This window comes from Pantherophis guttatus, chromosome 5 (genome assembly GCF_059756535.1).
Source record: "Pantherophis guttatus breed Tessera chromosome 5, ASM5975653v1, whole genome shotgun sequence".
Taxonomy (NCBI): Eukaryota; Metazoa; Chordata; class Lepidosauria; order Squamata; family Colubridae; genus Pantherophis; species Pantherophis guttatus.
Genome location: NC_142067.1, coordinates 131,616,419 through 131,643,568, shown reverse-complemented (window position 1 = coordinate 131,643,568; position 27,150 = coordinate 131,616,419). Strand labels below are relative to the sequence as shown.

The 27,150-nt window shown below is 43.8% G+C and overlaps 1 protein-coding gene across 8 annotated transcripts; it reads left to right on the top strand.

Annotated features, from left to right (window-relative positions):
- Nucleotides 1–12: 12 nt before the first annotated feature.
- Nucleotides 13–20,921, top strand: MAPK8 (mitogen-activated protein kinase 8). Of its 8 annotated transcripts, none has more exons than XM_034415553.3 (13): nt 13–279; nt 1,639–1,721; nt 2,402–2,561; nt 3,556–3,685; nt 4,777–4,835; nt 4,949–5,087; nt 6,322–6,487; nt 10,058–10,129; nt 11,819–12,001; nt 17,190–17,314; nt 17,711–17,774; nt 18,747–18,824; nt 19,581–20,921. In XM_034415553.3, the coding sequence occupies exons 3-13, from the start codon at nt 2,440–2,442 to the stop codon at nt 19,724–19,726; spliced, it is 1,284 nt and encodes a 427-aa protein (XP_034271444.3). In that variant the 5' UTR covers nt 13–279; nt 1,639–1,721; nt 2,402–2,439; the 3' UTR covers nt 19,727–20,921. The 8 variants fall into 8 exon arrangements, 6 of the variants coding, with proteins under 6 accessions (XP_034271444.3, XP_034271460.1, XP_034271450.3 ...); XM_034415569.3 differs by having other exon boundaries at nt 22–279; nt 19,576–20,921; XM_034415559.3 differs by lacking the exon at nt 10,058–10,129 and adding an exon at nt 9,625–9,696 and having other exon boundaries at nt 25–279.
- Nucleotides 20,922–27,150: the final 6,229 nt, after the last annotated feature.

Genomic DNA, 27,150 nt, shown 5'->3' with positions numbered 1-27,150 from the left:
GCCGGGAAGGGAGGAGGGGGAGGAGGAGGAGGAGGAAGGGGCGGGGCCGGGGGCGGAGTGGCTTCCGCGGGGAAGAGGAGAGGCGGCGGCCAGAGAGGCCGCATCGACGGCAGCGGCGGCTCCTTCCTGCCTTCCTTCCTGTCGGCGCCGACCCGGAGGGCGCGGAGGCGGCGAGCGGTGCACCTGAGCACCCGGGGGCTGCTGGGCCCGTGGCCGGAGCGCTAGGCCGAGCGAGGCGGGAGCTCGGCCTGTCGGAAGTGGGCGAGGTGGTCGGCCAAGGTGAGGAGCGGAGAGGCGGCGGCGGCGGCGGCTTCGGGATGCCACCTCCGTCTCGTCAACCGTCCCGCCGCCCGAGGGCCCCACTCCGTCAGCCCAGCTGCCCTTTGGCCACCCCGGCGGCCTTTGCCTCCTTCCTTCGGGGCCGGGCTGGGGCGGGGTGGCGGCGGCCGGACAGGTGCAGAGCGGAGGAGGCGCTGAGCGGATGGAAACCGCGTCTCGGGGCCGGGGGAGTGGTGGGGGGGGGGGCGGCGGCGGCTCCGGGCTTGGAGCAGGCGGGCTTCCTTCGCTCGAGATGAAGTCCTCGTTATTTTTAAAGTCATATTTTGAAATTAAAAAGAAATCCATGCAGCAAAATGATGGAGATGCAGATTTAATTGAATAACCTTTTGGGCCTCTTGGCCTAAAACATAAATGATGGATTAAATAATTTCTACTATTTATTTTGAAATCAATGCAATCTACGAATGCGTAGCTGAGAGCGTGGCTTACGGCGGTTTAGGGGGATGAAAATAATGTTAAGCACGTCGATCCTGAAGTCGGTCTCAGAGTTGGTTCCAGAGTCGAATTTCCAGGGGAGAGTGGCTCCCTAAACTGAGGCGGCCTGACCTGAGTCATGCCCAGGGCTTCCCTTCCAAAAGCCATTCACCCTTGCCCTTTCCTGACTCTTTAGCACAAAGCAGAAACGCCAGTGGGACCACTGGCTTCCCATTATCTAAGCATGACAGAGACGTAAATGTACAACGTAATTCCTTTAATTCTTACCCGGAGGGGACAATTATCAGTAAAGAAAGGATGTCAAATGATCTAAAACAGGTAAATAAATACAATATTGGAGGAGACGTTAAGGAGAATGCCCCATGGATGAACCCTGGGTCCTCTGTTCTCCAATACTTATATTGTTAACATAGGTGAAGAGTTAAAGGTTTATCAGTTTGCATACGATACAGAATTGGGTGGCTTAGCTAGTATTGTAAAAAAACAGAAGCCAGATTCAAAATAATCTTGATGGATGAGACAAGTGAGCTGAAAGTAACAGTGATTTCTGTGTCCTTTGCAATTCCCTCCAGGTTTTGTCTACAAATTAAATGCACAGTCTAGAATGAGGTGTGCCTGCCTTGCTGAGACTATTTGTGAAAAAGATCTCAGAATAGAAGCTGATTGCAAATTGAATATGAACGAGCACTTTAAAGATCAGTGTAGTTTTAGGCTGCACGGTAGAAGTTTGGGAGTCTGGACACCACACTTAAGGGGTTAAAAGCAATTCCAAGGAGGGCTGATTAGAGATGATAGCACTCATTAGATCTCTGAATGGAGTTGTCATATTGAAGAAGACTGAGACTTCTTTTTTTATCATTTCAGAATGCAGGACTTGGAATAATGGATTTAAGCTACAGGAAGGTTGATTCAGGTTGAATTTTAGAAAAGAAGAAGAATCACTAATGGTAAGAGCAGTGCAGCCAATTAAGGAATTTGGTAGATTCCTTTCCTCTCACTGTCTGTATACAACCAAAAACATAATTTATCTGTCAGGAATGCCTTAATTTGGATTCCCATACTGAGCATGATATTAGGCTAAATGGCCTTTTCCAACACGATATAATTTGAAATGGTGATGTGGGACAAGAGGCTTTTGAAGATGCTTGAAAATATTCAGTAGGGAGTTTGGTTCCCCCACCCACCCTTTTTTTTTGCTAAGCAATTTGGGGTCAGCTGCCTCTGGATAGGGTAGAACTGGGAGGCGGTCTTGTTTTTTCTGCATTGTTGCTTTGTGGGACTGTCACAGATGATTGGTTGCAAAATCAGGTTGCATACTCATAAATTCTTGACATGACTCCATGGATGTAGGAACGACAGGTTGGGATTGTAGAATCATTCATGTGAAAGTGCAATTTAACTCAGATTGGCTTAGAAATGAAAGCCAAATTGTCTTGGAGTTGAACAGAAAATAATTCTTCTCATTACCTAATTAATGTAAACCATTAGTATGTACTACCAACAGTATGTACCTGCAGCTCCTACATGTTATTTAGTAGCATTCTTTCATTTATGTAGTGAAGGAAGGCACAATAGGATAATGTGCCATTTTATGTGAATCTGGAAAATGTTGATTTATGTGTTGCAGGTTAAGCTTTTAGCTTAAGCTCTTCAACTGGAGGCATCATGAGCAGAAGCAAGCGTGAAAATAACTTCTACAGTGTTGAAATTGGAGATTCTACTTTCACCGTATTAAAGCGATACCAGAATCTGAAGCCGATTGGTTCAGGTGCACAGGGGATAGTATGGTAAGGCATTTTTCTCAGCGAAAGAATCTCTTTATTGAAGAAGAGAAGACAATCAAAGATGGAATAGTGTCGATTTCCTTTCTAGGAAGAAGTAGTCTATATAGGATCAAATCCCTGCTTGCTGTAAAAGTGTCCAGCTTTTATTCTGGCTTTCAGGTCCCTTTCATCCAACATGCTGCCATCATTTTGATCCTCTTCTTGGACCAAACATCACCCCTGCTTCAGAAGAGTGAAACAGTCTTTTCCCCACCCTTCTTGTGCAATTATCTTCTAGCCTTCCCTGGAAGAGAGGAATTCCCCCCACCCCAACCCAATTTCTCCATCAGACAAAGGAGCTTCTTGGATAGAATCAGAGTTTCAGATGGGAAGCAATAAAGAAGAGGAAACTTCAGCCTGTTTCCTGACAGATGGGATATCACTGGTCCATGGGAGGTTGCTCATGGGCCTCTGTGGACTCAGGAAAAGAGAGAAGATTCTTTGTTATGTGGCCTTTCATTCCAAGGTTGTTGTTTTTTTCACATGAAGTTGCTTTTAATTCCAGATGGTGCTTCAACACGGTGGTTCATGCTGTTAAATTCTTTAAGTGTTACTTTTCAGTGGAGAAAAAGGTAGATGGCAGCAGCCATGTTGAATTGAAGCCCTTGATTGAAGAAGAGACGGTCTCTATTTGCTGGAAAAAATCAGAATCATTTAGTCCCATAGAAGAGACCCTGTCTCTGTACTCACTCCTCTGGAGAAGAACAAAAATAGTAATAGATTATATTGTAGTAAGTGTAGAATTTATTCTGCCTGATCTGGCTCCAGATTTCCGGTTAGGTTCATGCCTAAAATTCATGCTTCAACTCTTGTGTATCCCCTTATTGAATTCTGTCATCTCACCTAAACTGAAATTATGTACTGCTAATATAATTTTGATAAGTACCTTTTTTGAATCCATTTCTGGCGGCGCCTGGTTGCATGCTTGTGAGCGATGGCAGTTTTCTTTTATTCACAGTGCAGCTTATGATGCTCTTCTTGAAAGAAATGTTGCAATCAAGAAACTCAGCCGACCGTTTCAAAATCAAACACATGCTAAAAGAGCCTATCGAGAACTGGTCCTCATGAAGTGTGTAAACCACAAAAATGTAAGTCTATTTGTGCAGACTTAAAGCTAATATCAAAGTTGTCCTTTAGAAAGTGATTTTTTGACTGTCTTTGCCATTCAAGGGTAAAGATAAATTAAAAAGACTAAACCACAATGTATAACTGTTACAGGGACGTATTGGGTTTATAATTTAAATTGGTTTATTGAAAATCTGCCTTTTTTGTTGAAGCCTAAAGTCGTTCCATCAGGTCTCCCCTTGTTTTATTCGCATGCAGTCCTTAGTAGAATGGGTTGAGAGAGAGAGAGAGACAGCGATTGAGCTAAAGTCTGTCTCTGGGAAGGAGGGCATGAGTTTGACTCTCCTCCCTGCTTCCTATCTGGTTGCAGAACTGCCATGTTCACTAGCTAGTTCATTATTCACTAGGTGAGAAAAGATAGGTGGTTTTAAAATTTTTCTTTTGGCTTCACATATGGCCAGAGTGAATGATTTCTCAGCCCTGAACTTTCTGATTTCCTAGAAAAACAGAATAATTAACTAGAATCCTGCAGTGGACAGCCATTTTAATTTGCATGGGGGAAACCCTAGGCTACATACAGGAATATTTTTCAAAGATCGTATCTCTTTTGTCTGGGTGGATATTATATAGCTGTATACATTTATACCTGGCAATAAGTTAAATTGGGAGTCAGTTGAATTATTTTCTCTTAGCTTCTGTATGTTTTAGAAATTGTGCATAGTTAAGGAAGAGAGGGGGGGGGGCTCAGATTTGCCTGCATAATCCACTGGTTCTTTTTAGGTATTATTTTTCTCACAACCATACACCTGTCATCTGAGTTGTTTTCTTGTTTTATGGTTTGCTTATTCAAGTTTATTTTGCACTAACTCTATTCGAGAAGGATTTTCTCTTTCCATTGTAGACCATCAAATTCTAAATCTGGGCATTTTCAACAGTAGGGATTAAATTGATCGGTATTGTAACCTAGGTGTAAATTAGCAAACAATATAGAGATTTTAGTGCTTTAAGACTAAGTTAATCAGATTCTCCAGTTTTGCAGCTTATTTTTTACTTTTTATATAAATTATAATCAAAAATTGTGTGCTTATTACTGTACCTTTTTTCTTCTTCATAGATAATTGGTCTGTTAAACGTGTTCACTCCACAGAAGTCACTGGAAGAATTCCAAGATGTGTAAGTATGAATTTTGGGAAGCCTGTGTTAACCATAATAACGCACAACTCACGATACGATGAGACCTTCTGCCGTGACTTCACAGCCTGTTTCCCCTCCCCTCCCCTCCAAAGTTACATAGTGATGGAGCTCATGGATGCCAACCTCTGCCAAGTCATCCAGATGGAGCTTGACCACGAACGGATGTCCTACTTGCTGTATCAGATGTTGTGCGGCATCAAGCATCTCCACTCAGCTGGAATCATACATAGGGTTAGTGAGATCATTTCTGTCATTTTATGTGTCGTGTGATTTTTTTTTTCTTTATTAAACTAAGCAGATATTAATATACTTGAAAGAACATCTGGTCCAATTTTACAAGCTTCCTCTCAAATATAACGCTTGACCAGGAATTGTGTCACTTGCTCTTAATTAACTGGATTTATTCTTAAATCATCTTCTCGATACAATTTAAGTCTGGGCATGGTGAATATGACTGCATTCTAAGATGGATGCTTTTTAATCACTAAATATTCTGGATTTAATGGTGCCTCTGCTGTGAAAAAAGCACATTTCATCTGTCTTCTGTATTAAAAATGTCCAAGAATTCTGCTGTTTGTGCAGTTCCCAGAAGGAGGTGGTGCATAGCCAACCAGAGGTGGTCTTGGAAAAGCTAAGCAGGGTTGGATCCGATTAAGCGTTTGGATGAGATGATCAGGGAATATTAGGGCTGTGCCCTATAAAGACACTTGACTGGAAATTCTGAAAAGGATCATGGAGGAAAGGCAGAAAAATAACAATAGAATGCGTGGATGACTTTGGGGGAAGAGAGGCTACTTAGGACACAATCAGACAAGATTTGCAGGAGCCTCAAGTGGGTTAATGGTCAAAGAAAGAAACTGAGAAAGAAAGCCCACCCGTATGGATCAAGCCAACTGAAAGTGGTGGCAGGAAGTCTGAACTTTCAGGCTTGCAAGATTCTGTTAGGGTCCCCTTATAATAAAATAGAATGAGTTCATCTCGTCCTGTTTTCTGTCTGGTTTAACTGGGTAGGCTAACCCAGGAATTGAACTCCACTGGAGGAAGACTTTACTTTTTTGCATAATTTCCCTCAATTAGCTCAAACGTGTTGAATTTATTTTCTGGAGAGTAGGAAAGGACTACTGTGTAGAGTCACTTTGGAAGCAGTTCATGACTAATCCCTGTTCCTTATTAAATGAAAAATGCAAAGGGTGTTACATCTCATCCTGGAAGGGCCAATGCCAGCAACGGCCCTCCCTGCAAATTTCAGAGCTGTGTATTTTCCCTCCGAGTGCTAAAAGAATAACATATGTAATAACCTGCACAAGGTTAACCTCTTATTAAAGAGGAGTACATTTTGTGCTATTTTCATAGAGATGCTGCTGAGCGCAGTTGTAGTTGTTGAGCTGATTTTTTTTTTTTTTTTGTACCCTGCTTTTGATATTCCTTGGAGGAGATCTCCTATTTCACATCTTTCTCTTCAAAGGATTTAAAACCTAGCAATATTGTGGTGAAAGCCGACTGCACGCTGAAGATTCTAGATTTTGGGCTGGCCAGAACGGCCGGGACCAGCTTCATGATGACTCCTTACGTCGTGACGCGCTACTACCGAGCACCAGAAGTCATCCTTGGAATGGGATACAAAGAAAACGGTTAGGAGTCTCACATTTCGGTTCCTAGACAGCGTCTTTTAGAATTCCATTCCTTGGATTTCTCTCTCATCTTTTCACGTGCTTCATTTTATGTTTTATTTAGCTGTTAAAACCTAATGCGTTATCAGAATGTGCCTTGTGTTTGTCTCAGTGTTTCGTGTTGGAAGCACCTTAGGAAATGCTACGTTGATGGTGTTGGGACAACAGTGCTTATTTTCTTAGTTTCTATATTCTTCAAATGTGAAAAATAACTTTTAGTTCTATAAAGTGGCTGAAATTAAGCTTAACTATGCGCAGGAAGTCCTTGCTTAATGACAGCAACTGGGCCTGCCATGTCTGCTAAGTGCAGGGTCACGTGACGGTTCTGCTTAGTGACTGCCATGACGGCGTTTTTGGTTGCCATGATTAAGCAGATCCTCTGACGCCGTGACGGGTGGGGGCTGTCCCCATGGCTCCTGCAGGCGAGCGAGCAGGTCAGCTGCTGCCCCTGCCTACCATATCGGGCAGCTGAACAGGATTTGGTTAGCACTACAGTTAACACTGCCCATTTTGAAACAAGGATAGAAGAGGAAAATTACTCCATCCATTATTTTATTTTATCGGTCCATTACAAGGGACAGACACACAGGATAAGGGAACTTTTTATTTCACGTGCTGCCTTTGAGCTTTCCCTGCTTTCATAGCTACAAAAAAATTACTTTTGATACAGTGCCATTGTTGTGGGTTGAAGGAATGAGGGGAAGATGTCTCTGTTTGTACTAGGGCTCATAAAAGGATATATATTCATGGTGAAGTTGAGTGCTAATTCACATTGTTTACAGTGTTGGAGGTAAGCTTCAAAACAAATGAATTATTGCAATTATTGCATGTGATGATCTGTTGTGTTTATTAAAAACTTTGATATTAGGAAGCTTTGCTTTGCTTTAAACTCTTAAGTGAATAATACTTTAATGTTCCATATATCCCATTGAAGTTGATATTTATACATACATATATTTTATATTTACTCATACAAATAATGTAAACTTTTAAATATCAATCCTAGAAGAAGAAATTATAAATTATAATAAATTATAATTTATAAATATTTTCGTAATATCTGTGCTAATATATTTTATTTTAAACAAACCTACCTTACTCTGAGAGGTCCTTGGTGCTTTTTCAGCTACTGCTAGTTAAGAATAATGAAACGTCTGCAAGAAAACAAGCAATCTCAGAGAGCAGCAAGGACCCCTCATTTCAACCCTGAGCTACAAATATTCTTTATTACTACCTTCCTCTTCAAAGCAAAACTTTCAAGATGGTTTCTAAAACAGATTTAAATACTACATATGCAGAGAGGGAAAAGGAAAAGAGAATGGCTGAGGTATCGGTGGCAGAAGACTCCTTACAGGGTCCATCTGGCGCGCGCATGCACACACACACACACACACACATTGGACCATGGAGTCTTGACTGTTGCTTAACGATGAGAATAGTCAAATAGATTGACTTATTGTCACTCTAGTTATCCAGTGGAGCCCTTTTGAATACTTCTGAGGGTTAGTAGGATGATTACTCTGCTAACAGTGCTTTTATAAACCATGGAGACATACTTGCAAAATACTGAAATACAGGCCAAGTTGGTCATCTACTCCATGATTAAGTGCTACCATTTTTACAGCCGTTGCTTGATCTCTAAGCTGATTTTAATAACACACACTGCAGTGTTTTCCTTGATGAGCTCAGTGAAGTGAGGATTGAGTGCACTTTGCACGAGACAGATTACAAAATATAGTATTGGAAGGATTAGGGTCTCTGGTATTCTCTAATTGTTTGCTTTCATCTTGTTTGTCTGCAATTTTGTTCTTTTTACTTTACTGAAAGGAATTTTCTTTTGATAAAATACAGTGTAGGAATACTTCTAATAGGTAAGTAAGTTATAATATATTAGAACACTTTCCTGGTCCCCAAAGGATTTCTGTCCAAGGAATTGTATAAATACTGAGAGGGGTCTTGGTGGATTGCCCTATCCTTGCTCTAACCCTTCCTGTTCCTTCGGCCTAAAGCCAAATAGTTTTTCTGTAGATGCATTTGGATCTCCGTGGCTGATCCCCAAAGGGCTAAGCAGGGAGGGATCTGGTTAGTGCTTGAAAGGGAAACGCCAGGGATTCCCAGGGCTGGATTCTAGATTAGAAAGTTGAAGAAGGAATGGCAAACTATTTTGGTTTTGTTGCCAAGAAAACTGTGGACCCAGGGAGCTACAATTGACTCAAGGCAATTGCTCACAGTCTTTCCACACACACTATTTGTGTGTAAACCAAGAGCACTTTTGAACAGTCTTCTGAACAGGAACATGGTTGCTTATCTCAGTGTAAGAAAAATGAAAGTAAAATTTCCTTCAGCTCAGTTTCTTGGCACATGGTGGAAGTGGCTCATTATCGCCTTCTCCCAGGAGGCTTTCTCACTTCCCACTCCAGCCCTGGAGGGGGGAGCGTCCCGTTGATGTGCTAACTTGACCTGACCCAGCTTAGCTTCTGAGCCGAGACCCAGCCAGGTGTGCCATCAGGGGAGCCATCACCCTTTGCTTCCAATAGCAAGATTGGATCCCAAAAATACAGTACACTGATAGCGCAGTGTATTTGAGGAGGGGCAACATACCCACACTGCCACTTCTCTTTAAAAAATGATCATCTTTCTACATAAAACCTCAATTTTTGACACTAATTTTAGTTTATTAATTTTTAAGCAGCCAATTATTGATTCTCATTGCTAATAAAATTTGTGCTTCTTCTGTATTAGCTTTCTTAAATAATTCAGTTTCTTACTATTTATCTTTTATTTGAGGTAGATTATAATGCAAGAATTCTGAAAGTGTTAGAATTTATTCTAAAAGAAATGTAACGTATGCAAAAGAGGATCAGTGCAAGATCCTTATCCCACAGCAGTCTCTCTCCTTCTGTTTTCCTTGCACAGAAGGTGTTTTTGCTGTGGGAGTCCTATGTATGTTCTGGAAATACATTCACACCTTGATCTCATGATTCCTTGTTCCCTTTTGTTAATGCTTTCTTTGCCGTAAGATGCAGTCATGTCCTGCTGCTTCTTTTAATTTCCAGTGACAGTTTGCTTTGCTTCTTCTTTTTGTGCTACAAACATAGTGGATTTATGGTCTGTTGGGTGCATTATGGGAGAAATGGTTTGCCACAAAATCCTCTTTCCAGGAAGGGACTGTATCCTTGTGCTTCTGCAGCGGGATGAATTTTTGGTAATTAATTTCTTCTGGTAGCTGTCTTCTCTCCCCCTCTTTTTTTTTTTTTTTAATGTTCCTTCTTGGGATATAAGTTTGACACAGTGTTTGTTAAAGCCCTAATATTTATTTCTGATAAATATAAAAATTAGAAATTGATTCTGTTAAGGCTGCATCTAGCAGTAGGAAATAGTCTCCACTGGGATGGTGGCACATTTTTATCCATTTACGTTCCTCCTGCCTCCTTCTTCATTGTCCTTGGCCGTTTTGTTTATGTGTTTCCTTCTCAAACTCCCTTTTTTGTTTCCTTCCACTCAGTTAATGTCATTGCATTTTGATTTCAGTTGACATTTGGTCAGTGGGGTGCATCATGGGAGAAATGATCAAAGGTGGTGTTTTATTTCCTGGCACAGACCGTATCCTTCCTGGGGCCTTGAACAGAAATCTGAGCAGACAAATCTTCTCTACCGTTTTTTTTTTTAACACAAATATTAAGTTTTACACACACACACACCAAAAGCATTAGATATTTTAATGGCCTGATAAGTTTTATTGATAAATATTTTTTCATACAATTTAGTATGCAAGAAAAATGGTCTTTTATTAAGAGTTCAGTCAGCCAAGAATACCTTGTCTGAGTTTGATCTTAAACTATATTTGGATTTACAGAGAAATCTGTTTTTGTGCCTCAACATAATTTTCATCTTCACTTCTTTGCATTCTAGCCAAACTTTCAAGTATTTGGCTTTCTTTTCTATTAATGTTGCTGTCCAACATTTTGCTAATATTGTATGTGAAAATAGTTTGGATTGCTCCTCTTCTGGGGGGGGGGGGGATTGCTCCAAGTGTAGGTGCCTCAGATGCTTCCCCTGGATTTTATTCTTCTTGACTGTTTGAAAGGCCTGTTAGCAGCTATTTTAATCATCATTTGTAATAGATGCATGAATTCTAATATTCGCCTCTGAATGTCGGTGTCACAAATTAAATAATTACATCTCCAAGAGACTCTTCAACTTAAACTGACATATCCAAAAGTTGATGCAGTTTGAATGGACAGCATCAGATACACCTTTTTACGAATTAGGATAGAGACTACTAATCTTGGCAATAGGTGTGGGAAGTTTATATGCTTGTTTCTCATTCAGCAAAGACTCTTCATCTTTGACAAAATACACACATTTTGTACAACAAATCTCATGTCTCTCCACAGTACAGCATATAGTCTAGTAGGGGACATTTTCTTTCCTAAAATAATTCTTGGCTAAGGGAAAAGGACAAATTTTATAGAGAGAGATTATATATTAACATCAGTAGAATTGTCTTCCAGATAATTATTAAATAGTTGAAAACTTTATAAAAACATAGTTAAGTTGCATAAGGTATGTCAGGCAAATGGGAAAAAAAAACCACCCTGATCTTCAGTTGTTAGGTGGGGATGCCTTGTACCAGGCATAAGCCGTGCAGCGCATGCCTTGACCCCCCCCCTCCCCCCAGCCCTTCGTGAGGAACAGCAATGAGGCAAAAGCACAGTTGATTCATAGGAATGCCTCCTGCTTGGGTGGGACAGAACGTTTGTTGAAATCTTCCAAGTTCTCCAGCCGGCCCAAACCTCATCACCAATTCTGGACCCCTTGTTTTAACTATTTAGGAGCACAACAAACTAGAAATATGTGTACTGAGTCTGCCAGCTCAGTATTTGCCAACACCAGGATTATTATCTTTTTTAATGGCACACTTTCAATAAAGACACAACTTCTCATCGCATTTTTTTCCTGTTTGTTGTTGTTGTTGAATTAAAATTGGGAAGCCCCTTTACAGATATGTGTGAGGAATGGATGAGTTTCTTATTTTCCAATTGCAAATGTTTATTTTTGAGTTGCTCATATATGACACTTACATTTCTGTATCCCAGACATGAATTTACTCGGTTTTTGTCGAGAGGATCTGTTCTTGTAGACCAGCAAAACTAAAGAGTGGAATTGCTATGGAACTCTAAAATTCTTTTTTCTTGTTCTTCTCACCACTTTTTTTGAGCGAATGGTAGTTTTAACATAACCTTTGTTTGAACACCAAATACATAGATTTTCTTAGCTTCGTGATTTCAGATATCGATCAGTGGAATAAAGTTATTGAACAGCTAGGGACACCCTGTCCCGAATTTATGAAGAAGCTGCAACCAACAGTGAGGACGTATGTGGAGAATAGGCCTAAATATGCTGGCTATAGTTTTGAAAAACTCTTTCCAGATGTTCTCTTTCCAGTTGATTCTGACCACAATAAACTAAAAGGTAAGATACTGTTAAATTTTTCTCCTGCAAATGTTGAAATGTCGTCTTGGGAATAATATAAGTAAAAGATGCATTGGATTGCAGGCTCCAATCCAATTGGATTTTTAAAGTATTGGGATCACATCTAACTCGTTAAATGTTCTCATTCTCCTATAAATAACTAGCTCCCCTGAAGATCTTTTATATGTTTTATATGACTATTCCCAGTTTTACCTTTACTGTAGAATAGCAAAAGTTCATAGATGAAGGCAAACGAGTTTCTGGTTTATAAAAAAGAAAATGCTACTTTCCTCACATTCACATTATTTTACTATTACATGTCACTACAAATATGGCAGAAGTAAATAAATAGAACTGGTGGCCTATGGTATTTTGTTGAAGGAGATTTCTCTATTTTGTTGATGTCATGAATGCCAAAAATTATCCTGGCCAATTAAAGTATTTTTTCCTTGGCCACCGACAGCCGCTAGAACCGTAGGCAGAAATTAGCCAGTCAGACTGCTTTTTCCATTCCCCAAGACTTGTGAAGCTATTGGTTGTCTTCAGGAACAGCTTTTCCATGTTGCTCCATGCGATTTCAGGTTTCTCCCGCTTTCTATTTGTGGAGCAAAATCTGCTCAACCAAGAACTGGGCTTGAGATAGGCAGCAAAATGTCTCTAGGGAGCCAAGGCAACAAAAGGGCTAAGGCAGGGGTGAGAGGGAGAGAGGGAGAGGTTGACCCAATTCTCTGCAAAGAGAATCATCAGCACCTTGCCTTTTTCCACGTGCCAACAACAAGGCCTGGCTTTTCGCAAGAAGGTGACATCCCTTCTGGGCAGAGGGCCACCTCTGGCAGGGCCCTTTCTTGCACTTGAGCTGTTAAAGGGAACCTTAGCAAAGCCAGTACCATGCCTACCCCCTCCCCGAGAATAGTTGTAAAGCTGAAGGCCAAAAAATTTACTTCCTGCTCCTGCTTGCGCTGAACCCTGCCACGTTATGCATGCCTTGAGCATGGTGTTTGACCTGTCAGAAGCAGCTTCTGACTTCCTGTTGCAGAGGTGGTGTGATATGTCATCAAGCTGTCATTTCCAATTTGAAGACGAGCTTATAGACCACCTGCAAATAGCCACGGTGCCACAATCATGGTTTCATATTAAATAGAAACTAGGCAGTGAAAATATTTATAGAATCTCATTTAGACAGTTTGTATGTTGGATTCAGTCACAGAAGGAAAGTTACATTTTCTCTCCCTTCGCCTTTTGAGTTCGATAAACTCTGATGCGATCCAGAATTAGATTAGGTCACTGACCACTATGGCCTTTTTCATGCTTTAGTTGATGTAGGGGTTGTGGCCAATAGGTGTTTCTTGGTCAGTGGAGGTGCGAGTTGACAGGACAAGAGAGGATTGTCTTATTTTGCCCGAGAAGGCAGAGCCAACAATCTACCACGTTAGAAAAAGAAGAAGCCATTCTTCTTCTCCTGTTCGTGCCAGGGGTGTGAAGAAGGCAGTTTCTTTGGAATGGCTGCCACAAAAGTAGCCCTTATCCCGATCTTCACTGCTCGGGCCATCGGTGGGTTAAGGGTCATTTCTTGTCATTCCTTAGCAAGGAAAGAATGAACGAAGGGAGCTTCTGGCTCACTTCTTGGTTTCTAAGTTTATATTGGTAAACCACTTGGGGCCAGGGAGAGTGGAGCTGGCAGCGTCTTGGCTTCGCAGGAGGGAGGAGGAGGGGAGCGAGCCGCTCTCCCGCCCCTCTCCCAGCCGCTCTTCTGCCTGGGTGGGTTTTTCAAAGGTGTCTTCCCTCAGGCCCAGAGGCCAGGCAATGCCTCTGATGCCGCTGTGCCAAATCCTGCCAGGTAGAAGGGGAGGTCGGGCTGCCATTTGAGAGTGGAGGGCAGGCACGCCACACACAGTCAGCCAGGTGTTTGGACTGGGTTTGGGGTTTGTATTCCCCTATTGAGTCCTGGGATAGAGAAGTGTTGGCATTCGATGGTGCGAAAGGGATCGGTGCAGGGTGCGAGCTCTTCCACCTCAAGCTGCCTTTTGCCAGATGGGGTTCAGGTGGGGTTCCAGATACTTTGGGATTGCACCTGTTACTATCGGGGCTATCTTTGCTTTCTTTTCCCACTTCTAGGTATTTGGTATTTTGCAATTCTCTCCAGTTCTTTCTCGTCTATTCTGCTGTCTCCTGGCCACTGCCGTGTCCACTTGGGCAGACTTTTTTGGCTTCTCTATTGACAGTTGTCACATTTGGGGTGTTACGTGACAGGTGCTTGTCTGTCTGAGTTCCAAAGGGCCAGAGAACTTTAGCTTCTTCATTTTCTATTACTTTCTCTATTTTGTGGCCCCACCAGTTCTTGCTCTCAAGCAAACGGTATTTCTTGCAGCTATTCCAATGCACCACTGTTGCTACTTTGTCGTGCTGCTGTTCTTTGTAGTCAATCTGTGCCAGATCTTCTTGCAGCAGCTAACCAGGTGATACAATGTTTTTTCAGCTCCTTTGCAAATGTGGCCAGCTTGTCTTCTCAATTCTAGCTTTGTAGGCATTTCTTCTTAAGGCTTGGTCTTGTGCAGCCAGAATTAGCCCCTCTGGCTCTTTCCTCAACCTTTCTGCTCTTAGCCACTGTCAGGTCTTGCCCATTATTTCTTTTTAATGCACTGGCTTTCTCTTCCTATGCCTCTATTCCAGTCTTTACTTGGTCCTCCTCCTTGTAGGCCAGATGGTCTCTCCGGCACTCAGTATACTTGAGTAGATGCAGAGTGGGACACCAGATGAAGCAAGTAGCCTGTTCAGCTGGCTAACTGGTCTTACTATCACAAACGCCTCTTAATATTATACCTGAATCTATTATTTCCCCATGTCTCATCCCACTGCCTCTTTTGTCAGCTAAATATACTTAGTTCCTTTAACTGCTCCACATAGGAGTTAATGTCCAGTCCCTCATCATCTTGGAACATAGAATAATAGGGTTGAAAGGGACTTTGGAGGTCTTCTAGTCTGACCCCCTTGCCCATGGCAGAAGACCCTAAACCATTCCTGACAAATAGCCATCCAGTCTCTTCTGGAAAACCTCCAGGGCCCACAACCACCAGGATAGTTCTTTCCAATTTGCTGATAAGGTTTTTTTTCAATTGCATATCTGGACACAGTATTCCAAATGGGACCTGACCAAAGCAGAGTGGGATAATTGCCTCAGTAGGATGTTAATACACCCTAAAATAGCTTTTTTTAAAGCAAAAGATCTTTTTAGCAAAAAAAAATTATAAGGTTATAGTGGCATGACATGTTTGCAATTAATTCATGCTTTCATCAAAATGAGAAAGGCTGGAAAAATAAAATTAATTTTTTATCAGTTGCCTATTCTAGTCTTACTGTTCAACTTTTAGAAGATTTTAAAAAATGAACGATAAGTACAAATATGTGTAAACATGATTAGGCTGGAGAGAGCTAGAGCTCTTTCTACTTCTGCTATGGCAGCTTACAAGTGTGTTTGTCTCCCAGTTTCTCTCAAATACAAGACTCTCTTACAGGCTTCTAACTGGCTTCTTTTTAGAATTTTCTGAAAGCATTCCTTTTCCAATTACACAATTTTTGCTGTATTCATCCACATCCTCTTACACCTAATGGTTTCTTTCTTGCCCATGATCCAGTTCTTGGGAATCTACTTCCTGGAAGTCAGGACGGATCCATGAACCACAGCGGTTGCTTCCACAAGCTTTGGGTCATCTTGGTCCTGTTTCACTTCCTCCTCTGCCCAAGGCCTCCCCCGCCTTTCCGGATCCCCCTTTTTTTCCACTCTTCCTGACTTCCTCTAGCGGGAAACCCAGTGCACACCTTTGGCTCTTTTTCAGCCTGGAATCCCAGCTTCAGAACATAGCCCTTCAATGAAAAATCCCAGCATAAAAGGTTGGATTCCTGGCAAGACAGAACGTACGCCGTCTTGGGTGAGCTGGCTCTTATCAGGTAGAATTGGAGACGCGCTTTTATGGAGCCTTGATTGACCATGGGCTTTGCCTGGTGCTGTTTGGGGGGACCTTTTTGGGGACAAGGGGAAAACTGTTTTGAAACCTCTTTCCTATCAGCTCCATTTCTCCACTGATCAAGAAGAGGACACTGGTGTCATGCTGAGCAGACCCACAAATCCCTCCCCCTTTTGGATGAGGGATATTTGGTTGCCCCCAGAGTGTGTGTGTGTGTGAGGATTTAGAGAGGTTCTCTTGCCATAAATCCTCTCAGCCCTAGCTTTGGTTGTGAGGACATTTTGTGATAGCTTATTACAGCTGAAATCCAGTTCTTTGAGGAGTTTCCTCCTCTCGGGGTGGAGCTAAGCTCTGTTGTTGTTGGCCCTGCTTTCTTGAGGAGGAGAGGAGTTAATTCTTTCCTGTCCTATCAGGTCCACCCTTTGCTGACCAGAAGGACTCCTCGTGGTAAGTTCAAATTTCAGTTTTCCCTTTTAATTTCACCAACTATAGGGTTCTGCTAAGAGATTACAAAATTTATAGGCAAATATCGTGTGTCTTGCGTCTTTAATAATGTCATTTTTTATTATTTTACAGTCTCATTATCAGAAGTTTGTAACCAATTTAAAATTGTAGATCATGAGGACCATGTTCCCCCTTGATCTGGTCTTGGTCTTGTTCACACCTGGAATTTCAGAGCAAGTTCAGCTCTCCCTGGTGTTCCCTGGCGGGAAATTCTGCCTGAACCTGATGGGGGTGGGGAGGGAGGGGGGGCGCTTACTTTGGTCCTCCTGGCCATGAGCCCTGGCAGCAGCAGCAGCAGCAGCAGCCGCCAGAGAGAAGGAAGAAGCAGCAGCAGCAGCAGCTCTATTATCCAGCTGTTTTGCCTCCATCTGAAAGGAAGCAAGGCAGGGGGCTACTTCTGAGGCTGGGCACCCAGCAAGAGCAGAGTCTTTATTTGCCAGGGTGGGTTTTTTTTCCCAACCAACTTTGATGAGGAAGGGGATTTCTCTTTCCCCCCTCTCTCCCCTGGACATCTCCAGGAGCCAAGGAAAGTTGTGCTCCTTTTGTTCTCTCTGGAGGCCGGCTGGCCTCTTCTCTATCTAAATGAGCCTTAAATCAGCCACTCCTAAGAAATTGGACTGCAGCTCCTACTGACCAGTGTAATCGGTTTGTGTTTTTTCCTATTTTATATGTCACTTTCCAAAATGTTTAAATATATTCTGTATTAAACATTGCTCTTGCAGCTAGTCAGGCAAGAGATTTGTTGTCCAAAATGCTGGTGATTGATGCCTCAAAAAGAATTTCGGTGGATGAAGCTCTGCAGCACCCTTACATCAACGTCTGGTATGACCCCTCGGAAGCTGAAGCCGTAAGTTTGGCCCTCCGGACTTTGGGCTCTTTGCCTCTGGGAAGGAGACTCTGGGATAGAAGAGGAAGGCGGGGCCGGGTGGGGCAGAGCTGCAGAGGCTCTTCAGGGCGGAAACTATACCTTTGCTGTATAACTGGGGTGGGGTGGGGCTTATCTGAAAAAGAGTAAAAGAGCCAAATTTTGTGTGCTTGCTAACACCCCCCCCACACACACACACACAAACTTGGTTTTTTTAAATGATTGCTGATTGAATGGCATAGAATTACACAGTGGTGCCTGTCACTTGAGGAAGTTATTAAGCTAGGCTTACTGCATACCTGTTATTAAACTGGCTGCATCTGTTGTTTCGTTCATCATGTTTCCTTCAGCTAAATTGTACCTTTCTTCTGTTCCCAGCCTCCTCCAAAGATACCAGACAAACAATTAGACGAAAGAGAGCACACAATAGAAGAATGGAAAGGTGAGATATAAATGTTTTCTGTGTTCAGCAAAAGCAGAGTTAGATACCAGTAGAGATGCAAGGAAGGAGGGTTAGGAGGAGCACTGAATTGTGGCATTTTAAACATCGACCAACCAGGGACTTAGGCAGAGGCAGCAATGACCCGGGTGGTGGTGGAATGCTGGATGGATGGAGAGTTTTCACAGGACTACTACAAGGTTGAGAAAGGGGAGGGGGGTAGCACAATGGAGGTGGACAACCTGCCACCTATCCTGTAACATCATTGCTTTCAGCGGGAGGGCTTTTCACTCTGCGGCCATCCACACCGGAAGGAACTCAAGTCGTTTCCCTGCTTTCTGGGTTGAGTGTCAGTTGGAAGAAAGACTGATAGTCAATCATAATAACTTTATTTATGACCAGAACGCCTGAATAGCAATAATAACCAGCCTCTTTTGAAAATGACATGAAACCAGACCAGCTCCCTATGCTGCATAGTGTCCCAAAGATAGGTGGGAGAGGAAAATTGGGAGAAATGGGGGAAAATGAGAAATCATGTATTTGTGGAACGGCAGGCCCTGGAGACATTGGCTACATGGGCTTGGAAGTGGCCTTTCTCAGTGAATGGAAGGAAATTCATCTTCTGAAAGGAAATTCTGTAGCTACTCCATGGATTATCTTGGACTGAAACATTAAGCTACATAATTGTAAAAAGCCTGCAAAATATTAATTATTGTGTTCTGCATGTGCCAGCAAGTTTTTGGTCCATATTTTCTACCTTGGTCCCATTCATTCAAGTGGTTCCATGGTTTTTAAAGGAGAATGGAATTGAAGCATGGGCATTGCTTGCCCTGTCTGATACATTCCTTTGTGGCTTTGCTGTTTGATAAGTGAAGTTTTCCTCTTGTAGAATGTAGCTCTCTTTTTACAGATGAAATTGCTTCTCTAGCTTGCTTGAAATACTTTACAGATAACACTACAACTGCTAATTTACAGAACTGATTTACAAAGAAGTTGTGGAGCTGGAGGAGAGAACCAAGAATGGAGTCATACGTGGGCAGCCATCTCCTTTAGGTTAGTTGCTACGTGTGTTCTTTGGTTAATGCCATGTGTAAGGAAAAAAGGCCGTTTTTATCCAGCCTTGGTTCACATATACAGTGTCTTGTCTGGATGTTGAGATTAGACCTGCTTCTTATTCATGTAGGCAGCTACGTAGCATTTTGTATGTGTAAATATCCATATTTACATTGGGAATCAGAGTAATTGTATGCAATGGGAATGCACACCATTTCTCTGCAAGAAGGTTGGCAATAATATTTACATATGAGAGAAAAAGTAACTCGGTGCAGTGTGAATTGCTCTTACGCAGCTCTTTAGCTGGTAGAATCTGCTTGTATTTATTGGTCCTCAGAAACGCTACAGGTCTGTTTCCATTTCCCAGGCTGGAAATGTTATTTCCGCTGAGTAGTCAACAAGCTGGGAAGTGTCCTGATCTCTGATAATTTCTGCCACCTGGTGTGATCTAACGGGATACTCTTACGATTAGACTACTGCTGAGAGTTGTCCAAAGTCACCCAGGTGGCTTTGTGGCCCAGGCAGAACTAGAACGCGTGCACTGCTGGTTTCTAATCTGGCACCATTCAGCAGTACATCAAACAAGCTCTCAAGGTCTCCCTTTAGGACAGGGCTGAACCAAATTATGCAGTTGTCCTCCCTGACCGTAGGAACAAGATTACGGGTAACCAGGAACCAGCTAGAGGAAGAGAAACTCAACAGAGGAGTGAGGGATCTCTCTGTAACTGAAGTGGTACTTTCTTTCTCATAGCACAGGTGTAGCAACGATCAACGGCCCTCGGCATCCATCTTCATCCCCATCAGTCTGTGATGCATCTTCACTGTCCACTGACCGGACTCTGGCCTCCGACACCGACAGCAGTCTGGAAGCCTCAGCGAGTCCCTTAAGTTGCTGTAGATGATGAGGAGTGGATGTAGGAGAGAGATTGCTAGCAACAAAAATCAGTGGTATTATTTTGGGGTGTTTTTAAAAGTAATTGTGGGATTAATTTTCAGAGTGCTAATTTTAAAGTAAAATAGTAAATCACAATGCTATTCTGTAATTAATTGTACAGTATGGAACTTAATTTTTATTGTTTTAAAATTGCATGCTTTACTACTGTGATTTTTGACTTTATTTTTTCAGGATGCATTTATAAGATAGGTTTATTAAATGTAATATTGCTATTCAGTTTGCTGTATCACAGCTTCTTTCAAGGTCTTTCAGATTTGTTTTTTAGAGAATCTCTATCAGCAGAGCCATTTTTTCAATCTTTTATTTCCAATTGTTGTTACTCATGGGCTTATAGGCTATAGAATAATGCCTGGATAAGGTCTTTGAACAAAAATGCTTCTGTAGTGTTTGTCCAGGGAATGCTGTCTAAGCCAGTTGTCTCCAAGAGGCTGTGTATCCATTTGTCCAAAGGGAGGATAGGGGGGCGGGGGCAGGGGGGGGCACGCCAGCGGTCCCAGGGGTGAGGCGGGCTGAATGTTGCCATCGGCCTGGCTCACCTCCCTTGCACAAGGCCTTTAAGATAATCCCCCGTTTACACCTGGAGTACGTTCACCTCTCCACTCATTTGTTGCATTCAGATTAGTAGCACTTCTAGAAACAAAAATGTTTCTCCCCCTCCCCACCCCAGCGGTTTTCCTCTCGACCTGTAGCTGATACTTCTGGATCTGTGGTAAAAGTATTATATAAGTGTACTGTGTACGCTCCAGTGGGGGGTCAGCCTGTGCAATAATTTGGGACGTTGAGTATTGAAACAACCCAACAGAAATCACAAAAAACATGAGGACTGCACTAAGATCATGTGTTGGTTAATTTCTTTCCAAGAAAAAATTGTAGAAATTCTGAATATAATTAAAAATGGTTCTGCTTTCTGCTGAAATGAGTTTCAATACATATCTTTGAATATGTATTTCATTTTATTCCTCTGATTCAAATTCTGAGATCATTGTGAATTTAAAATTGTGAATTTAAAAAATGCAGAGTTTTAAGAATGAAGCTTGTACTATCTGCATTGTGTAGATAGAAGTCATTTCTGTTTGTTTTTATTTATTAAATTTGTATGCTGCCAGTTTCGCCTGACTCTTGGCAGGTTACAATAACCTAAATGTCCATGGTTTGCATAATTCTACGAACAGCAAAACATGCTCGGCAAATGTGACACTGAAAGAACCATGACAAACAAACAACATAAAAACAGTCACACAGCGCAGGATGGCAGACCAATTCCCCACAGACCTAAACAGTGACAGCCCAGTGACAGTTGCTCCACATCCACAGATCTCAGTGACAAGAGAAGCAAAACTACATTTGGTCTCCAAGGGCAGTGGGAATAATTCAGATTTTAATGTTTTCTGGAAACCTGTCGCTTTGGGGGCGCAGCATAAGTGAGGCTGTATCCTTTGTTTGGGCCTTCCGGTGAAAACATTTTTTCCTGGCTCCAGCCGCCTTCCTTCCATTATCGTGGAAAGGTGGAGTCTCCCATTATATAGGGAGAGGGGGGGAAAAAACTCAGTAAGAGAGAAATAAGAGAAAAATGGAGAATTCTGGATATTGAGGTATAGCACCAGAAGTTATTTTGCAACATAACACCAGTTTCTGATCAGGCAATTATTTCCAAATCCTATAAAATTTGTCAGCGTGGGCAATTACAAGGATGAGATACCCAGAGCATAAATTGATTAATTCACATGCCTAATTTATTGCACCTATTGTGTAGTGCTGCCTCCTTCATTGTGGGTCAGGGATACAAGCTGTTTGACTGATCTGAATTGGCCATTGGGGGGGAAAAGAAGCAGAATTCCCTCTGAGAATAAGCCTGATTTATAGTCGAGGCAAAAGCCTGTAAGTGAAAACCATCTTGTTGGTGATTCAGAGTGCCAATACTAATAGTTCTAGCAAATCCTTCTATAAAAGGAGACCATGAAAGGGCAACTGAAAAGTAATCTTAATTTTGCAGACCAGCCAAGTATTCTTCTTCTTCCATGCTTGAGAAGAGTGATCCAGAGCCATCACCTCTCTTTGCTGCCACTATGTATACTACTGTATGCTGGATTTAGCAAAGCAATTGTCGTGCTGTAAGTGAAATCCTTTCGCCTCTTCCTCAGCAATCAGTGATTTTCCATTTAGGCCACCAACTGTGATGTCAGTACGTGAGTAAGGCGGCAAAGTAGGTTCGCACCTTTATATGTGCATCAGAGAGAGTGGTAGAGGGCAGGGCAAAACTGCTTGGCTGGCAAGTCGAGTGTGGAGGGCACTCGCCCATCTTCAGACTTTACCCCACTGACTCCCTGCAGTGATACTCCCCAGTGTTGTGAAGAAATGCTCCATCTCTTCTTGCAGGAAGTGGTTTCTCTTTTCTGCGTCTTTCCTTGCCCGCTCAGAGTTCCTCAACTTGATTTCCAGCATGGCCTGCTTCTTCTTCTCTTGGATTAGCTCTTCCTCTAGTCTTGTCACCAGCTTCCTCAGTTCTGTGCTTGCTTGTTCCATTCTTAAAGGGAAGAGAGAGAGCATGAGTTAATTACATAGCAGATGCATTTTGAACAACTGTGTCACCAGAATGCCTGCGAAAGTCATGTCTCCAACTTTGGTTTGAAGAGATGTTAAAATGTTTTTTGGCCACCGTTCATTTCCTTTAGCCACTTTGCTTGCCTGGCGGCCCTTGGCTTGCATAGGCATCTCACAGCCCTTGACCATTTCCTGCCCTGACCATGGAGGCCCCCTCTGCTCATAACTCTGCTGGGTTTGAAAGATTGGCAGATTGTTGTGAGGGTAATATTAAAGGCCCTCCTAATGATGGACATACTTTATCAAGTTTACTAACCCCCACCTCCCACCCCCAAAAAATACACATCCCAGAGGATGTTTGTGAAAGTTGATGTCTTGGTCCCACACAATTCAGGTCAGGATCACAAGATAAAGGAAGGTGAGCAGTAAGGTTTTATGGAGAAGGGCAAAGGACCTCTATAGGAATATATGCATTGTGTACCACGGTTCCTAGCATCACTGCCCAGGCTGCTACAGAGAGATACAGAGGAAGCAATTTTGCCTTTTATTCTTGGCTGTTGCATAATCAACTGCCTTCGTTCCCTGCAACTGGGCAGGGAAAGGTTTAACATTCCCTGATTTGCACAAATAAGTCCTGATCCAGATTGGGAGCCAGTCCTCTGGGTTAAAATCTCTCTTCCGACCCTGCTTGCATGTGGTGTTACTTACAATCCGAAGCAGCTCCAGAAAACATACCGTTATCACTCCTGTTTCTGCCTCTGAGTCAGTCCTGACTTCTGATTTTGCCTGGACAAGTCCATGCAACTTTCTTGGCACCCTTTTCAGAAGTGCTTTGCCACCACCTCCGCCTCCTCCTTCCTGGGGCTGAGAGGAAAAGGCCCAAGGTTACCCAGCTGGCCTTGTGCATAAAGTGGGGCTAGAATTCCCAGTCTCCCAGTTTCTAGCCCAATGCCTTCACCACTGCACCAAACTGGCACTCAATATTATCACTAGGTAGAGTCTATGATTTCATATGGGTCCACTTCCCTGTTTGAACCAATACCTCAATAATTAGAATTAAATATTCATTCTGGGTTGGGATTAGAGTTAGGGTTTACGTCAATTACCCTTGGAGGGTAGAGCCGAAGACTTTGTACAATATCTGTATGATAAAATCGCTCAGATTCAGGAACATCTGGACTCTGACGGGGTAGATTCAGGGGGGAGGATGGAGGCAGGTGTTGAGAATATTATCTGGGAAGACTTTGATTCTGTCACCCCCGAAGACGTGGACAGGATACTGAGTAGACTGAATGCTGCCACATGTTTATTGGACCTCCTGGTTTGGTGCTGGCCTCTCGGGAGGTTACACAAGGCTGGCTCCAGGGGATTATAAATGCTTCTTTGAGTGAGGGTGTCTTTCCCGCCGCCTTGAAAGAGGCGGTGGTGAGACCTCTCCTCAAGAAGCCTTCCCTGGACCCGGCAGTATTGGCTAATTATCATACAGTCTCCAACCTTTGCTTTGTCGCGAAGGTTGTTGATAGTGTGGTAGCACGACAGCTCCCTCAGTACCTGGATAAATCAGCTTTATCTGGATCCGTTCCAGTCGGGCTTCAGGCCTGGGTACAGCACGGAAACGGCATTGGTCGCATTGGTTGAAGATCTCTGGAGGGCTCGGGACAGGGGTTGTTCCTCTGTCCTGGTCCTATTAGACCTCTCAGCGGCTTTTGATACCATCGACCATGGTATCATGCTGCACCGGCTGGAAGAGTTAGGGGTGGGAGGCACCGTGCTGTGGTGGTTCTCCTTCCTCTCCGGTCGCAGTCAGTGTTGGCAGGGGGGCAGAGGACGACCCCAAGGCCCCTTGTATGTGGGGTGCCACAAGGATCAGTCCTCTCGCCCCTTCTGTTCAACATTTATGTGAAGCCGCTGGGTGAGATCATCCGTGGTTTCAGGGTGAAGTACCACCAGTACGCTGATGACACCCAGCTGTACATCTCCACCCCGGACCACCCCAATGATGCCCTTGAAGTGATGTCCTGGTGCCTGGAGGCTGTACGGATCTGGATGGGGAGGAACAAACTCCGGCTCAACCCATCCAAGACCGAGTGGCTGTGGTTTCCGACATCCCAATATAGTCAGTTGGTGCCATCACTGACTATTGGGGGCGAGTCGTTGGCCCCCACGGATAGGGCTCGCAACTTGGGGGTCCTCCTGGACTCACAGCTGTCTTTAGAAGAGCACTTGACGGCTGTGGCTGGGAGGGCATTTTATCAGGTTCACCTGATTTGCCAGTTGCGTCCCTTTCTGGATCGGGACTCGTTAAATACGGTCACTCATGCCCTCGTCACTTCCCGCCTGGACTACTGCAATGCTCTCTACATGGGGCTCCCCTTGAGGATCACCCGGAGGCTCCAGCTGGTCCAGAATGTGGCCGCGCGGGTGGTTATGGGAGCGACGTGGCGCTCCCATGTGACCCCCCTCCTGCGTGAGCTGCACTGGCTCCCGGTGGTCGTCTGGGTGCGCAGAAAAGCCGAAGAGGGGGTTCAGCAGCAGGCAGGCAGAAAAACTGCTGCCTTGGATAAAGATGGTACAGGTGATGATGATGGGCTTCAAACATCATTGATTTAAAAAAAAACTTGTTGAGCGGCCGGAATGACAACAGGAGTGCTATACTTAGGGACCAGGCAAGTACACAGGCAGCTCCCTCACTCTCTGGGGATAGGACCCTGATGTGAGAATTTCCCTTAGGCACAATGAGAGACAGCAAATGTGAGCAGGAAACAGAAATGGCAGGAATCAGGCGCGCTCCCTCTTTCAGGCCGTTGCCTTCTAGCCCAGTTAAGAGCAGCACTCAGGATATGCTACACACCCAAAAAGTTATCCTGCCTTGAATGCTGACAGGCAATCTATGGAGTGGAATACTGCACATCTCCCAAGTTAGTAAGAGCGGATGCCAATTGGCCCAGTCCCTAATTCATTCTGGATTGGGTAGATCCAGGGGAAGAGACGGGGGCAGGTCTTGAGAGCGTTATCTGGGAAGAGTTTGACACTGTGGCTCCTGAGGACGTGAACAGGATTCTGGGCAACCTTAACGCTGCCACATGTTTATTGGACCCATGTCCCTCTTGGTTGGTACTGGCCTCCCGGGAGGTTAGGCGAGGCTGGCTCCAGGGGATTATAAATGCTTCTCTGAGTGAGGGTGTCTTTCCCGCCACCTTGAAAGAGGCGGTTGTGAAGTCCCTCCTCAAGAAGCCTTCCCTGGACCCAGCTATATTATCAAATTATCATCCAGTCTCCAATCTTCGCTTTGTTGCGAAGGTTGTTGAGTGTGTGGTGGCGCGACAACTACCCTGATACCTGGATGAAGTTGTCTATCTGGATCCGTTCCAGTCAGGCTTCAGGTCACGATACAGCACAGAAACGGCATTGGTCGTGTTGGTGGATGATCTCTGGAGGGCTCGGGACAGAGGTTGCTCCTCTATCCTGGTCCTATTAGATCTCTCAGCGGCTTCTGATACCATCGACCATGGTATCTTACTGCACCGGCTGGAGGGGTTAGAAATAGGGGGCACCGTGCTTCAGTGGTTCTCCTCCTTCCTCTCTGACCGTTCGCAGTTTGTGTTGGCAGGGGGGCAGAGGTCGACCTCGAGGCACCTTATTTGTGGGGTGCCGCAAGGGTCAGTCCTCTCACCCCTTCTGTTCAACATTTATGTAAAACCGCTAGGCGAGATCATCCGTGGTTTCGGGATGAGTGTTCATCAGTATGCTGATGACACATAGCTTTACATCTCCACCCCAGACCACCCCAATGATGCCCTTGCTGTGATGTCCCGTTGCCTGGAGGCCGTGCGGATCTGGATGGGGAGAAACAAGCTCAGACTCAACCCCTCCAGATGGCTTCTGGCATCCCAGTATAGTCAGCTGGTACCATCACTGACAATTGGGGATGAGATCTTGCTCCACACAGAGAGGGCCCGCAACTTGGGTGTCCTCCTGGATTCACGGCTATCTTTAGAAGATCAATTGACGGCCGTGGCCAGGGGTGCCTTTTATCAGGTTCGCCTGATCCGCCAATTGCATCCCTTTCTGGATCGGGACGCCTTGCGCACGGTCACTCATGCCCTAGTTACCTCCCGTATGGTCTACTGTAATGCTCTCTACATGGGGCTACCCTTGAAAAGCACCCGGAGGCTCCAACTGGTCCAGAATGTAGCTGCGCGGGTGATTATGGGCGCAGCTCGTTGCGCCCATGTAACACCTCTCCTACGTGAGCTGCACTGGCTCCCGGTGGTCTTCCGGGTACGATTCAAGGTGTTAGTTATCACCTTTAAAGCGCTCCATGGCTTAGGACCTGGGTAGCTACGAGACCGTCTTTTGCCACCAATAGCCTCCCACCGACCAGTTCGTTCTCACAGGGAGGGACTACTCAGGGTACCATCAGTCAAATTATGCCGACTGGCGACTCCCAGGGGGAGGGCCTTCTCTGTGAGGACTCCAACCCTTTGGAATGAACTGCCCCCGGAGATACGGAATATCCCTGATCTCCGTGCTTTCCGCCGTGCCCTCAAAACCCTGATGTTCCAACAAGCGGGGCTAAACATATGAACATGTGAATGTTTTTAAAATGTTATCTAATTTTAGGTTCTATTTAATTGGGCCAAACTATGTTATAATAATAATTTTAATTAGCAATTTTATGATGTTTGTGTTTCTATATTTTTCTTGACTGTACACTGCCTTGAGTCCTACGGGAGAAAGGTGGTATAGAAATATAAATAAATAAATAACTAAATAAATAACTAAATGAATGAATGAATGAATGAATGAATGCATACATACATACATACA